Source organism: Aquarana catesbeiana, linkage group LG04, assembly GCF_042186555.1.
Source record: "Aquarana catesbeiana isolate 2022-GZ linkage group LG04, ASM4218655v1, whole genome shotgun sequence".
Taxonomy (NCBI): domain Eukaryota; kingdom Metazoa; phylum Chordata; class Amphibia; order Anura; family Ranidae; genus Aquarana; species Aquarana catesbeiana.
In genome coordinates, this window is record NC_133327.1 from 54,035,128 (window position 1) to 54,050,094 (window position 14,967).

Genomic DNA, 14,967 nt, shown 5'->3' on the forward strand with positions numbered 1-14,967 from the left:
CTTTAATACAGTAACTAGGCCCAAGGACAGGAAGGACTTCAAGGACAGGCTGGGATATGATAGCGTTTTTTTAAATAGTATGGTTAGGGATGCTGGTCTTGTGGATGTGCACATTAAGCACCTCCCGGATGACACTGGGTTCACCTTTCATCGAGGTAATAGTCAGAGTAGAATAGATAGGTTTTTTTTGAAGGAGACCTCTGCTTTCTCACCCCCAGTGGTGCAGGCAGTAGAGTTCTCTGATCACTGTATGCTATCTGTGGTCCTGAATGCTTCAGACGCCCCTCAGAGGGGCAAGGGCATCTGGAGATTGAATTCGACTCTACTCAAGGAAGAACATGTTAGACAATCCTTTGAGGAATTCTTTCAGGCACAGGTGACCATCCTGGACTTTTGTAGCAGCAAGGCTGAGTGGTGGGAGCTGACCAAAAAGAGGATCGCTGGATTCTTCAGGGGCCTAGCCAATAGAAAGCAGTTTAATAAATACATGACCTACCAACGTTTACGGAGGAAGCTGGATATTCTTGTCTCGAGAGGAGGAGATCCTGGGGCAATCTCAGAAGTGAAACTCCTTCTCAGGAAGTGTCAATATGACCGGCATGCCTCTTTGGTTCTGGAGAGGGACTATGGGAAGTACCACTCGCCTGACCCTTACCAGAACTGCAAACAAGGTGTAGCTGTTAAAACGGTCGTTGGCCTTAAGGACAGTACAGGTTCCTTGACAAAGTCCAGGTCAGGGATTCTGGAGGTCGTGAGGTCCTTTTATGCTGACCTTCTTGGGAGGAAAGAGCTTGACCGTGACAAGATGGAAAGCTTTTTGGACTCTACTCCAGGTCTAAATGATGAAGATGTCCTATTGATGAATTTGACAGAGGAGATCACAGTTGAAGAGGTGATAAGGGCAATTGAACAGCTTGCCATCAAAAAGTCACCTGGACCGGATGGCTTGACGGCTGAGTTTTACAAAGCTTTTAAGTCTATTCTGGCCCCACATTTGGTAGAGGTTTTTAACAGTTGCCTTGCTGAGGGGGTACTTCCTTCTTCCATGAGGCACTCAGCTGTGATTCTTCTTTCAAAGGGTAAAGATCCTTCGATGATTGAGAATTGGCGCCCCATCAGCCTTCTTAATGTCGATAGAAAGATACTGGCAAAGATCATTTTCTGGCGCCTATCGTCAGTAGCAGAGTCTTTGCTTTCTCGCCATCAGCACTGTTCGGTCCAGGGTAGGTGCACCTTCACAGCAGTTTTAGCTGTCCGGGAGGCCTTGGAGCGGTGCAGGGCTGCAGGCTGGGGAAAGTATTTGCTGACATTGGATCAGGCAAAGGCTTTTGATCGTGTTAACCATGAGTACCTGTGGTTGCTCCTTAGTAAGTACGGTCTGCCGGGTGGTTTTGTCGATTGGTTAAAAGTCTTGTATGAGGGGGCAGAGAGCTTTCCTCTTGTTAATGGTTGGGTTGGGCAGTCCTTTGAGGTTGGCTCCGGGGTGCGCCAGGGTTGTCCCCTGAGTCCCCTGCTCTATGTGTTTGCAATCGACCCCTTCATCAGGAGGCTAGAGAGCGGCATGTTGTGTGGGGTGCCAGTGGGGCTTCCGGGTGAGCCGCCTTTGAGGGTTGTTGCCTATGCGGACGATGTGTCGGTGATTGTCACTGGGGCGGATGAAGCAGAGGAGGTGGTCTCTCTGACATCACGGTATTCTGAAGCATCAGGCTCCAAGATCAATCAGGAAAAGAGTGAAGTTTTCTGGATGGGAAAGGAAGGTGAGGGGTTTGATCTCCCGGACACCTTTCCAGTGCCCCAGGAAAGAATTAAGATTTTAGGCATTGAATTTGGACCTGGCGATTATGGCCTCAAAAACTGGGAAGGCAGACTGGAAATTGCCAATACTAAGGTGGTCAGCTGGAAGAGATGGAAGTTATCTATGAGGGAAAGGGTTGATCTGATTAAGACTTACCTGATTCCGATCTTCTTGTATGTCAGCTTTGTCTGCATCTTGCCAGTGTCTCTCTATGCTAGGGTCAGTAGTGTGTTCTTCCAGATGTTGTGGGGGAACAGACTGAACCCCATCAAGAGGAATGTCACCTATCTATCCAGGAGGGAGGGTGGCTTAGGTATGGTCAACCCAGTTCTTTTCTTTTCACTGCTTTTTCTCAAGTTTAATATTGGTAATATGCTTGCAGTGGAACCTCCTGGATGGGCAGGCATATTTAGATCTTGGTTTAGGCCTTTTCTACGACTTTGGGAAGAAGGTGGCCAAGTGAAGAATCTCAGGGGTCATCGTGGTCAGCTACCAGCCTATGTCGCTCCGTGCCTGAAGTTACTACGGCAGTGGCGATTGTCGGCTGAAGATCTCAGATCGGTTCCGAGGAAAGTCCTTATGAGTCGAGTCTTGAGCGAAGTCTTTCATGACCCACTGGCCTTAAGGGATTGCCCAGGCCCAGTTTTGAGGGCAGGGTTAAGACTTATTAATTTGGACAGAGTACCCCCTAAATTCAGGGATCTGGCCTGGTTGTGCTTCCATGGGAGACTCTATGTTAGGGGCAATTTGAAATTCCGCAGTGGGGTGGATCGTAGCTGTCCTCGGGAGGAGTGTACAGGTGAGGAGGAGACTATGGACCATTTTCTGCTTCATTGCCCTTTTAACATAGAGGTGTACAAACAGGTGGGACGGGCCCTCGGTGTCCCTTTCCTCTCCAGGCTGGGTTATGCTGAGTGGGTGTATGGAGCATTCAATACTGGTGGGGTTTTTTGTTTAGATACACTTTTTCTAGTTAGCCTAGTAGTCCGTTATTTCACTTGGAACGCACGGTGTCAGGTCTGCATTCGGCGTAAAATCCTTCCTGTTCAGGTGGTGGTGTATGACATTCTGCATGAGGTGGAGAAGATTCGGGTGCTCGAGAGAGACAAGCGGAGTCAGGGGGCTTGGTTGAAGGCGTGGAGGGGTTTCAAGCCTCCCTGACTGCCAGGAGTCTCTTTCCCGGGTGTGGCTGTCTGTCTCTTATCACCCTAGATTATTATTTTTTTGGATTAATTTTTGATAAATGGCTGCGTACATAGGTGATGGGTTGTGCCTCTTAGGCCCTCTCTGCTGCTTTATGTAAATAATTTTGGTAGTGGATTATGTATATATTGTATATATTCTGAACATGGATGTGTATTCCTTGGATTTCTGTTGAAGTTTTGTACTATGGTTTTGTTTTTTACTTTTGTATAAAATTGGTTGCTTGATTCTTTTAATAAAAGATCAATAGTGTCCCATTGTTGGTGTCAGTGGAAAGAATAGTGTCCTGTTGTTGGTGTCAGTGGAAAGAATAGTGTCTCATTGTGGGTGTCAGTGGGAGGAATTATGTCCCGTTGTTGGTGTCGGTGGGAGGAATAGTGTCCCATTGTTGTCAGTGGAAAGAATAGTGTCCCGTTGTTGTCAGTGGAAAGAATAGTGTCCCGTTGTTGGTGTCAGTGGAAAGAATAGTGTCCCATTGTTGTTAGTGGAAAGAATAGTGTCCCGTTGTTGAATAGTGTCCCGTTGTTGTTGTCAGTGGAAAGAATGGTGTCCCGTTGTTGTTAGTGGAAAGAATAGTGTCTCGTTGTTGTTGTCAGTGGAAAGAATAGTGTCCCGTTGTTGTTAGTGGAAAGAATAGTGTCCCGTTGTTGTCAGTGGAAAGAATAGTGTCCCGTTGTTGTCAGTGGAAAGAATAGTGTCTCGTTGTTGTTAGTGGAAAAAATAGTGTCCCGTTGTTGTTGTCAGTGGAAAGAATAGTGTCTCGTTGTTGTTGTCAGTGGAAAGAATAGTGTCCCGTTGTTGTTGTCAGTGGAAAGAATAGTGTCCCGTTGTTGGTGTCAGTGGGAGGAATAGTTCCCTGTTGTTGGTGTCAGTGAGAGGAATAGTGTCCCGTTGTTGGTGTCAGTGGAAGGAATAGTTCCCCATTGATAGTGTTAGTGGAAGGAATAGTGTCCCATTGTTGGTGTCAGTGGAAAGAATAGTGTCCTGTTGTTGGTGTCAGTGGGAGGAATAGTGCCCCACCCATCATTGGAGCACAGGTGTGTCAGGAGGAGACTGTCTCTCTGGAGCTGCTGCAGATCTGTGTGAGAGGGGACTGGTGAGGAAATCTATCCCAGCTCTCCTGGCCCCTTTCTGGGGAAGCCATGGAGGCCAGCAGGGCCTCTCCTGCTGGAAGCTCACAGCCATCTCCTGGGCCATCAGGTAACATACCTGCCCCTATACAACCCATGGTTGGTGATCTCTCTGCTCCTGGTGAAGATGAAGGTTCCGGGGCCATCCGGGAGCGAGTGGTGGCCGGGATTAAGGTCCTGAATAGGGAAAGAGACAAGCTCTACAAGCTCAGAGCGGAGCTGAAGCGCCTGAGAAGGCAACGTGAGGGCTTGCATAGCCAGAAACGTGGATCCATGGATCCGGAGATCCAACTGGCCAAGGTTCGGGTGGAACACCAGGAGACCATTGTGGCCATGATGGAAGGCAGAGATGGGCCATTTAAAGAAAAGTTTTGTAACGATAAAAGATTTGCGAGGATGACAAAGATGGAGGTGGAGGAGGAGACCCCCAGTTCTGACCCCCTGCCCCCTCAGGGAGAGGTAAGCAGCCCCATGCCTTCCCAGGACTCAGGAGGCATGCTCAGGGCCATCCAGGTAATGGAGTCTCCTATGCGGGGGGATCAGCTGGCATTTAATGATGAGGACATTACAGACAATGTGCCTGACAAGGTAAAGCCTGTCAAGTCCCATATTGTGGATAAAACAATTTTTGTGGCATTCAACACTGTGACTGATACAGACAATGTGCCCAGTGAGAGTCAGGCTGCTAGTCCTATCTGTAGTAATGCTGTGCCTGCTGATGCTGCAGTACAGCAAAGTTTGCTTTTAAAAAATGACATTCCTGCAGATGAACTACAAGATTCAGCAGAGCCTATTAACCCCCCTTTGGCTGAAGCTGTTTGCCCCACAGCTGCTGAGGACTCTACAGCACAGCTTCAGGAGACAGCTGATATTACATCAGAAACTGTGATTATTCCTGATGGGAATGTGAAGTTTTGTGTGACTGATAAAAATCATCCCAGTACCAGTGTGATGAACAATGGTCCCAGTTCAAGTGTGATGGACAGTCCTACCAACTCCGTTCAAGCAGTGAATAATAATAGTAATGTACAGACTGCTGTGACTTCAGTGTGGGGCCTTGGCCCTGATAAACTTACCTTTGCTCAGGTGGTACGCTCTGCTCCTGGTAGCTCTGCCCCCAAGCGGGGTTTTCCCCTACAGGCTACCACTTTGAACACCCCAGGATCTGGTCTTGGGTCTCTGGCTTCTGCTGGGGGTCCCAGACGTAATGTTGTTATTCTGAAATGGGAAGGTGGTGCGATCCCTCCAGCACGGCGTGCAGTGGTGGACATGATTTTAGAGATGGGTTTTGGGGCAAATGATCTGTATGCCTTTATACATGTAGCTGGGAGCCGGGATTATACAGTTAGCTTCACCAGGCCAGAGGGTCTTGACCTGTTCTGGGAGAGATATGAGGCTCGTTGCAGGTCAAGACCTGAATGGGAAGGTCTGGCCCCAGTTGCAGTTTCTCAGAGGTCTACAGTAAAAAAAATCACAATTATCCTCACTAATGAGAGTGTTCCTGCCCGGGATCTAGAGGTTTGGTTAAGGAACTATGGGGAGGTTTTGACCAAGCCCAATAAAATCCTTGATGAGCGTAACATCTGGACTGGGGGTTGGTCAGTTACAGTCAGGTTGGCCAGGGATGGGAATGTTGTCCGTCACCTGCCCTCCTCAGCTTTTATAGGGAGGGATAGGATGACTGTTTTTTACCCTGGTCAGCCGAAGCTGTGTCACCGCTGTGGAGAAAAGGGGCATTTGAGTTCCTCCTGTTCAGCCTTGATATGTTCAGTGTGTCGAGGTCAGGGTCATATGGCTAAGGACTGCACCGAAATGATCAGGTGCAACCTGTGCCTGCGCCTTGGCCACCCCTACAGCAGATGTCCTGAAGCCTGGCACAATATGGAGAAGGAGGTAATTGATGACATGTCAAGGCTGGACAGGATGGAGGGTGAGGCCCCTGGTGTACCATCCTCCTCTGCGGTGACTGACTCCCCTGGTCCTGCTCAGGATCCCTCTCCAGTTCCTGTGGCCACCCCTCATGTGTCTGTAAGTATTCCTTCTGTATCTGTCTCCCCCCAGCCTACTGTACCCTCTCCTCTTGTGTCAGAACCTTCCAAGTCTGTGCCCCCTGAGTCAGTTACCCCCCAGGAGTCTACCCCTCCTAAGTCTGATTCAAAGGGAGCACCCCCCCCCACCAGCAGTGGTAGTGGGTACTAAAAAGGTTGCTTCTTCCTCTGTAAAGAAGTCTTCTGTAAAGACTTCACAGAAAAAAGTAAGAGATGAGGGCATCTCTGAAGCTGACCTGCAGTACCTGGAGGAGAGAAGGAAGGTTGGGAAGCGGAAGAAGCAGGTGGTGAGGACGGAACAGGCTCCAGTGCCTGTCTCCAACCGGTATAGGTCCTCTAATTGGGATATCTCTTCATCTGGAGCTTCTTCGGAGCGAAGTTCTGATTCCGAAATGGAGTTTGAGGCGGCCTCAAGAAAGAGAGAGGCTTCTGGTGATGAGCAGCAGAGGGGAGCTAAGAAGCAAACCACCCAATAACCCAAATGGCGGTTCCCCCTCCGTTAAAAGTGGTGACAATAAATGTCGCCAGCATTAAGTCAGTAAGAGCTCGTTCTATGGCCTTCTTTTTGTTCAGCCAATTAGATGCTGAAATTTTATTTTTGCAAGAGACTAGGCTCACCTCCTTGGCAGATATTCATATGGCCAAGAGAGAGTGGAGGTATGGTCCATCTTACTGGTCTCTTGCGGCCGAGCCTTACGGCGGTGTGGCGGTGTTGTTTAAAACCGGCATGGTAACTGTCCGGCGGGTTATTGAGGTGGAGATTGGGAGATGTATGGTCTTAGACGTCCTTGTGGGAGGGCAGGACCTGCGCCTAATTAATGTTTATGGACCGCACACAAAGTGGGACAGGAAATGCCTTTTTACAAGGATCAAGCCATTTCTTTTTACATCCCGGCAAGTGGTCTTTGGAGGTGACTTTAATACAGTAACTAGGCCCAAGGACAGGAAGGACTTCAAGGGCAGGCTGGGATATGATAGCGTTTTTTTAAATAGTATTGTTAGGGATGCTGGTCTTGTGGATGTGCACATTAAGCACCTCCCGGATGACACCGGGTTCACCTTTCATCGAGGTAATAGTCAGAGTAGAATAGATAGGTTTTTTTTGAAGGAGACCTCTGCTTTCTCACCCCCAGTGGTGCAGGCAGTAGAGTTCTCTGATCACTGTATGCTATCTGTGGTCCTGAATGCTTCAGACGCCCCTCAGAGGGGCAAGGGCATCTGGAGATTGAATTCGACTCTACTCAAGGAAGAACATGTTAGACAATCCTTTGAGGAATTCTTTCAGGCACAGGTGACCATCCTGGACTTTTGTAGCAGCAAGGCTGAGTGGTGGGAGCTGACCAAAAAGAGGATTGCTGGATTCTTCAGGGGCCTAGCCAATAGAAAGCAGTTTAATAAATACATGACCTACCAACGTTTACGGAGGAAGCTGGATATTCTTGTCTCGAGAGGAGGAGATCCTGGGGCAATCTCCGAAGTGAAACTCCTTCTCAGGAAGTGTCAATATGACCGGCATGCCTCTTTGGTTCTGGAGAGGGACTATGGGAAGTACCACTCGCCTGACCCTTACCAGAACTGCAAACAAGGTGTAGCTGTTAAAACGGTCGTTGGCCTTAAGGACAGTACAGGTTCCTTGACAAAGTCCAGGTCAGGGATTCTGGAGGTCGTGAGGTCCTTTTATGCTGACCTTCTTGGGAGGAAAGAGCTTGACCGTGACAAGATGGAAAGCTTTTTGGACTCTACTCCAGGTCTAAATGATGAAGATGTCCCATTGATGAATTTGACAGAGGAGATCACAGTTGAAGAGGTGATAAGGGCAATTGAACAGCTTGCCATCAAAAAGTCACCTGGACCGGATGGCTTGACGGCTGAGTTTTACAAAGCTTTTAAGTCTATTCTGGCCCCACATTTGGTAGAGGTTTTTAACAGTTGCCTTGCTGAGGGGGTACTTCCCTCTTCCATGAGGCACTCAGCTGTGATTCTTCTTTCAAAGGGTAAAGATCCTTCGATGGTTGAGAATTGGCGCCCCATCAGCCTTCTTAATGTCGATAGAAAGATACTGGCAAAGATCATTTTCTGGCGCCTATCGTCAGTAGCAGAGTCTTTGCTTTCTCGCCATCAGCACTGTTCGGTCCAGGGTAGGTGCACCTTCACAGCAGTTTTAGCTGTCCGGGAGGCCTTGGAGCGGTGCAGGGCTGCAGGCTGGGGAAAGTATTTGCTGACATTGGATCAGGCAAAGGCTTTTGATCGTGTTAACCATGAGTACCTGTGGTTGCTCCTTAGTAAGTACGGTCTGCCGGGTGGTTTTGTCGATTGGTTAAAAGTCTTGTATGAGGGGGCAGAGAGCTTTCCTCTTGTTAATGGTTGGGTTGGGCAGTCCTTTGAGGTTGGCTCCGGGGTGCGCCAGGGTTGTCCCCTGAGTCCCCTGCTCTATGTGTTTGCAATCGACCCCTTCATCAGGAGGCTAGAGAGCGGCATGTTGTGTGGGGTGCCAGTGGGGCTTCCGGGTGAGCCGCCTTTGAGGGTTGTTGCCTATGCGGACGATGTGTCGGTGATTGTCACTGGGGCGGATGAAGCAGAGGAGGTGGTCTCTCTGACATCACGGTATTCTGAAGCATCAGGCTCCAAGATCAATCAGGAAAAGAGTGAAGTTTTCTGGATGGGAAAGGAAGGTGAGGGGTTTGATCTCCCGGACACCTTTCCAGTGCCCCAGGAAAGAATTAAGATTTTAGGCATTGAATTTGGACCTGGCGATTATGGCCTCAAAAACTGGGAAGGCAGACTGGAAATTGCCAATACTAAGGTGGTCAGCTGGAAGAGATGGAAGTTATCTATGAGGGAAAGGGTTGATCTGATTAAGACTTACCTGATTCCGATCTTCTTGTATGTCAGCTTTGTCTGCATCTTGCCAGTGTCTCTCTATGCTAGGGTCAGTAGTGTGTTCTTCCAGATGTTGTGGGGGAACAGACTGAACCCCATCAAGAGGAATGTCACCTATCTATCCAGGAGGGAGGGTGGCTTAGGTATGGTCAACCCAGTTCTTTTCTTTTCACTGCTTTTTCTCAAGTTTAATATTGGTAATATGCTTGCAGTGGAACCTCCTGGATGGGCAGGCATATTTAGATCTTGGTTTAGGCCTTTTCTACGACTTTGGGAAGAAGGTGGCCAAGTGAAGAATCTCAGGGGTCATCGTGGTCAGCTACCAGCCTATGTCGCTCCGTGCCTGAAGTTACTACGGCAGTGGCGATTGTCGGCTGAAGATCTCAGATCGGTTCCGAGGAAAGTCCTTATGAGTCGAGTCTTGAGCGAAGTCTTTCATGACCCACTGGCCTTAAGGGATTGCCCAGGCCCAGTTTTGAGGGCAGGGTTGAGACTTATTAATTTGGACAGAGTACCCCCTAAATTCAGGGATCTGGCCTGGTTGTGCTTCCATGGGAGACTCTATGTTAGGGGCAATTTGAAATTCCGCAGTGGGGTGGATCGTAGCTGTCCTCGGGAGGAGTGTGCAGGTGAGGAGGAGACTATGGACCATTTTCTGCTTCATTGCCCTTTTAACATAGAGGTGTACAAACAGGTGGGGCGGGCCCTCGGTGTCCCTTTCCTCTCCAGGCTGGGTTATGCTGAGTGGGTGTACGGAGCATTCAATACTGGTGGGGTTTTTTGTTTAGATACACTTTTTCTAGTTAGCCTAGTAGTCCGTTATTTCACTTGGAACGCACGGTGTCAGGTCTGCATTCGGCGTAAAATCCTTCCTGTTCCGGTGGTGGTGTATGACATTCTGCATGAGGTGGAGAAGATTCGGGTGCTCGAGAGAGACAAGCGGAGTCAGGGGGCTTGGTTGAAGGCGTGGAGGGGTTTCAAGCCTCCCTGACTGCCAGGAGTCTCTTTCCCGGGTGTGGCTGTCTGTCTCTTTGGATAGCAGCAAAATTAACAGTGTTCACTTTCACTCTGCATAAATATAATAAAAATTGATTTCGCGCTAAATGCATCTATCACCTAAAAATAAAGTGCATACAATAATACAGATCACTAACCGTGCAGTATTTAAAAGTGCTCCATAGTGCAATAATATATCAAAGTGCTATGTGCATCAAAGTGAAAATAAATGAAAGAATAAATGACAATGCAAATGAAAAACGTAAAATGTGATCAAAAGTTCATAATGTGCACCAAAGTCTATATTATGTTGTTCCACTAGGGTCATTCAGTGAAGGTAAACAGTAATATTAATCTTGAATTTTCTAATCCGGTGGCACCGGGCTCTCTAGACTCTCACCTTGAAGTCACGGGCGGTGACGTAACGCGTAGGGCGTGGCCGAGCACAGACGAAACCGGAAACTAGTAAGGAGGCGTCTCCAACGCCGCTCCGCAACTCCTATACCTTTTATGCTGTTTTTAACTTGTTTAAATGTAAGAGACCACCTGTATTTTTTAATAAATAGCCAGTTGTTTTAACTTACTACACCATCGGAGGCATCTTTTCTCTCTCTCCTTCCCATTTACACCACCGGACTGGTGGAGCCCAGGTGGGCAACCCTCTTTGTCCTTACAAATCACAGGTACTGTCAAGCAGAGAGATCGCTGCAACATCAGAGAAGTTTTACTTCCACATCACCATATTACAAAGAGTAAAGAATCTGGTTACAATGCCCCTTATAATCTGATTCAAGGTGAGAGTCTAGAGAGCCCGGTGCCACCGGATTAGAAAATTCAAGATTAACATTACTGTTTACCTTCACTGAATGACCCTAGTGGAACAACATAATATAGACTTTGGTGCACATTATGAACTTTTGATCACATTTTACGTTTTTCATTTGCATTGTCATTTATTCTTTCATTTATTTTCACTTTGATGCACATAGCACTTTGATATATTATTGCACTATGGAGCACTTTTAAATACTGCACGGTTAGTGATCTGTATTATTGTATGCACTTTATTTTTAGGTGATAGATGCATTTAGCGCGAAATCAATTTTTATTATATGTCTGTCTCTTATCACCCTAGATTATTATTTTTTTGGATTAATTTTTGATAATTGGCTGCGTACATAGGTGATGGGTTGTGCCTCTTAGGCCCTCTCTGCTGCTTTATGTAAATAATTTTGGTAGTGGATTATGTATATATTGTATATATTCTGAACATGAATGTGTATTCCTTGGATTTCTGTTGAAGTTTTGTACTATGGTTTTGTTTTTTACTTTTGTATAAAATTGGTTGCTTGATTCTTTTAATAAAAGATCAATAGTGTCCCATTGTTGGTGTCAGTGGAAAGAATAGTGTCCTGTTGTTGGTGTCGGTGGAAAGAATAGTGTCTTGTTGGTGTCAGTGGGAGGAATAGTTCCCTGTTGGTGTCAGTGAGAGGAATAGTGTCCCGTTGTTGGTGTCAGTGGAAAGAATAGTGTCCCAAATAGTGTCCTATTGTTGGTGTCAGTGGAAAGAATAGTGTCCCATTGTGGGTGTCAGTGGGAGGAATAGTTCCCCGTTGCTGGTGTCAGTGAGAGGAATAGTGTCCCATTGTTGGTGTCAGTGGAAGGAATAGTGTCCCGTTGTTGGTGTCAGTAGAAGGAATAGTGTCCCGTTGTTGTTGTCAGTGGAAAGAACAGTGTCCCGTTGTTGTCAGTGGAAAGAATAGTGTCCCGTTGTTGTTGTCAGTGGAAAGAATAGTGTCCCGTTGTTGTTGTCAGTGGAAAGAATAGTGTCCCGTTGTTGGTGTCAGTGGAAAGAATAGTGTCCCGTTGTTGTCAGTGGAAAGAATAGTGTCCCGTTGTTGTCAGTGGAAAGAATAGTGTCCCGTTGTTGTTGTCAGTGGAAAGAATAGTGTCCCGTTGTTGGTGTCAGTGGAAAGAATAGTGTCCCGTTGTTGTTAGTGGAAAGAATAGTGTCCCGTTGTTGAATAGTGTCCCGTTGTTGTTGTCAGTGGAAAGAATGGTGTCCCGTTGTTGTTAGTGGAAAGAATAGTGTCTCGTTGTTGTTGTCAGTGGAAAGAATAGTGTCCCATTGTTGTCAGTGGAAAGAATAGTGTCCCGTTGTTGTTGTCAGTGGAAAGAATAGTGTCCCGTTGTTGGTGTCAGTGGAAAGAATAGTGTCCCGTTGTTGTTAGTGGAAAGAATAGTGTCCCATTGTTGAATAGTGTCCCATTGTTGTTGTCAGTGGAAAGAATGGTGTCCCGTTGTTGTTAGTGGAAAGAATAGTGTCTCGTTGTTGTTGTCAGTGGAAAGAATAGTGTCCCGTTGTTGTCAGTGGAAAGAATAGTGTCCCGTTGTTGTCAGTGGAAAGAATAGTGTCCCGTTGTTGTCAGTGGAAAGAATAGTGTCCCGTTGTTGGTGTCAGTGGAAAGAATAGTGTCCCGTTGTTGTTAGTGGATAGAATAGTGTCCCGTTGTTGAATAGTGTCCCGTTGTTGTTGTCAGTGGAAAGAATGGTGTCCCGTTGTTGTTAGTGGAAAGAATAGTGTCTCGTTGTTGTTGTCAGTGGAAAGAATAGTGTCCCGTTGTTGTCAGTGGAAAGAATAGTGTCCCGTTGTTGTCAGTGGAAAGAATAGTGTCTCGTTGTTGTTGTCAGTGGAAAAAATAGTGTCCCGTTGTTGTTGTCAGTGGAAAGAATAGTGTCTCGTTGTTGTCAGTGGAAAGAATAGTGTCCCGTTGTTGTTGTCAGTGGAAAGAATAGTGTCTCGTTGTTGTTGTCAGTGGAAAAAATAGTGTCCCGTTGTTGTCAGTGGAAAAAATAGTGTCCCGTTGTTGTCAGTGGAAATAATAGTGTCCCGTTGTTGTCAGTGGAAAGAATAGTGTCCCGTTGTTGTCAGTGGAAAGACTAGTGTCTCGTTGTTGTTGTCAGTGGAAAAAATAGTGTCCCGTTGTTGTTGTCAGTGGAAAGAATAGTGTCCCGTTGTTGTCAGTGGAGAGAATAGTGTTCCGTTGTTGGTGTCAGTGGAAAGAATAGTGTCTCGTTGTTGTCAGTGGAAAGAATAGTGTCCCGTTGTTGGTGTCAGTGGAAAGAATGGTGTCCCGTTGTTGTTGTCAGTGGAAAGAATAGTGTCTCGTTGTTGTTGTCAGTGGAAAAAATAGTGTCCCGTTGTTGTTGTCAGTGGAAAAAATAGTGTCCCGTTGTTGTCAGTGGAAATAATAGTGTCCCGTTGTTGTCAGTGGAAAGAATAGTGTCCCGTTGTTGTCAGTGGAAAGAATAGTGTCTCGTTGTTGTTGCCAGTGGAAAAAATAGTGTCCCGTTGTTGTTGTCAGTGGAAAGAATAGTGTCCCGTTGTTGTCAGTGGAGAGAATAGTGTTCCGTTGTTGGTGTCAGTGGAAAGAATAGTGTCTCGTTGTTGTCAGTGGAAAGAATAGTGTCCCGTTGTTGGTGTCAGTGGAAAGAATAGTGTCCCGTTGTTGTCAGTGGAAAGAATAGTGTCTCGTTGTTGTTGTCAGTGGAAAGAATAGTGTCTCGTTGTTGTTGTCAGTGGAAAGAATAGTGTCTCGTTGTTGTCAGTGGAAAGAATAGTGTCCCGTTGTTGGTGTCAGTGGAAAGAATAGTGTCCCGTTGTTGGTGTCAGTAGGAGGAATAGTGTCTTAAGGGCCGGATAAAGTAAGTCAAAGGACCGCAGTTTTGAGACCACTGCTCTAGGGTGTCCGCTTTCAAAATCTATATAATGTTTGGGGGTTATGTAATCTTCAGGCCTAAAGTGATTTTTTTTTTAAACATGCGTGTATGAAAGGCTTTGGCAGCGAAAAGGTTAAATGCTTGATTTCCATCTGGAGTCATGGTGATCCCAATCCCTCAGCGCACTCCATATACACACCTGCCCTTACCTCCAGCACCGGGGGTGGGGCCTCCAGGAAGAAGGGGCGGTTCTGGGTGCCCATTGGGTAATGTGCGCCGGTGTTCTGCCATATAGTGTCCTCCTATCGGATAGTGTCCGCTCCTTACTGCGCAGGCGCAGCGCTTGCGCGGTACGGAGCAGAAGGAGATGCCGAAAATGTCCGAAGTTGATCAGCTGACCATCAGCTGTACACGGCGCTTCGGCAGTTCTTAGCGATGGCTGTGTAAGAGGGCCCCTCGCGGACTCGCTTCGCTCGCCACGCTTCGGGCACGGCCTCGCTGCGCTAGGCAACTATATATTCTCACTCTATGTCCACTTGGATAGTAGGGAATGATCCTGGACATAGGGTGAGAATAAAACGCAGGCGCTGTGTACAGCTGATGATCAGCTGTTAAACTTCGGAGACTTTCGGCGTCTCGTTTGTCCTCCGTACTGCGCCTGCGCAGTACAGGGAGGACACTATATGATAGGGGACTGTATTTGACAAGACACCGGTCCTTTAAATGCCGGAAGAAAGCGAAGAAAACTAATCACAGCATAAAAGGGGTTCAGCAGAGTCTGCAGCTGATTGGCTGGGACTTCAGGAACAAGTCCCATTCCTGAAGGGCTAATAACAAGGTGTTGGTACTCACTTCTCCCATTCCACCAACGTCTCCTCCTGGGAGTTCAGCGCCTCTGCCATGGTGACAACTCGTGCTTCCCCGGAAGCGTACCGCCCACTACACTCCGTTCCGAAGCTTGATTGGCTGTCATCTCTTTCCCTGTTTGACGATAGGCAGAATGAATGGCATCGCTATAAGATAGACATTGGAGTCGTCCTACCATGTGACAGAGGTGAGCCAATCAAGAAACACCAGGAAGCATTCTAAAATATGTCGCCGGTGTGCGCGCGTCTCCAACCAATTGTTCAGCTTTACATGCCAATAACAATAATAAATATTTGTCAATTCTACTCATTTTATACTCCCTAATGGA

At 47.2% G+C, this 14,967-nt stretch overlaps 1 protein-coding gene across 1 annotated transcript in view; it reads right to left on the minus strand.

The window, feature by feature from the left end:
• The window catches only part of ENDOV (endonuclease V), an 84,683-nt gene extending 69,921 nt beyond the window's left edge, over nt 1–14,762 (minus strand). The window contains exon 1 of the mRNA XM_073625210.1: nt 14,625–14,762. Within this exon, the coding sequence (XP_073481311.1) occupies nt 14,625–14,674 (50 nt within the window). The 5' untranslated portion in view covers nt 14,675–14,762. The remainder of the gene's footprint in view (nt 1–14,624) is intronic.
• Nucleotides 14,763–14,967: the final 205 nt, after the last annotated feature.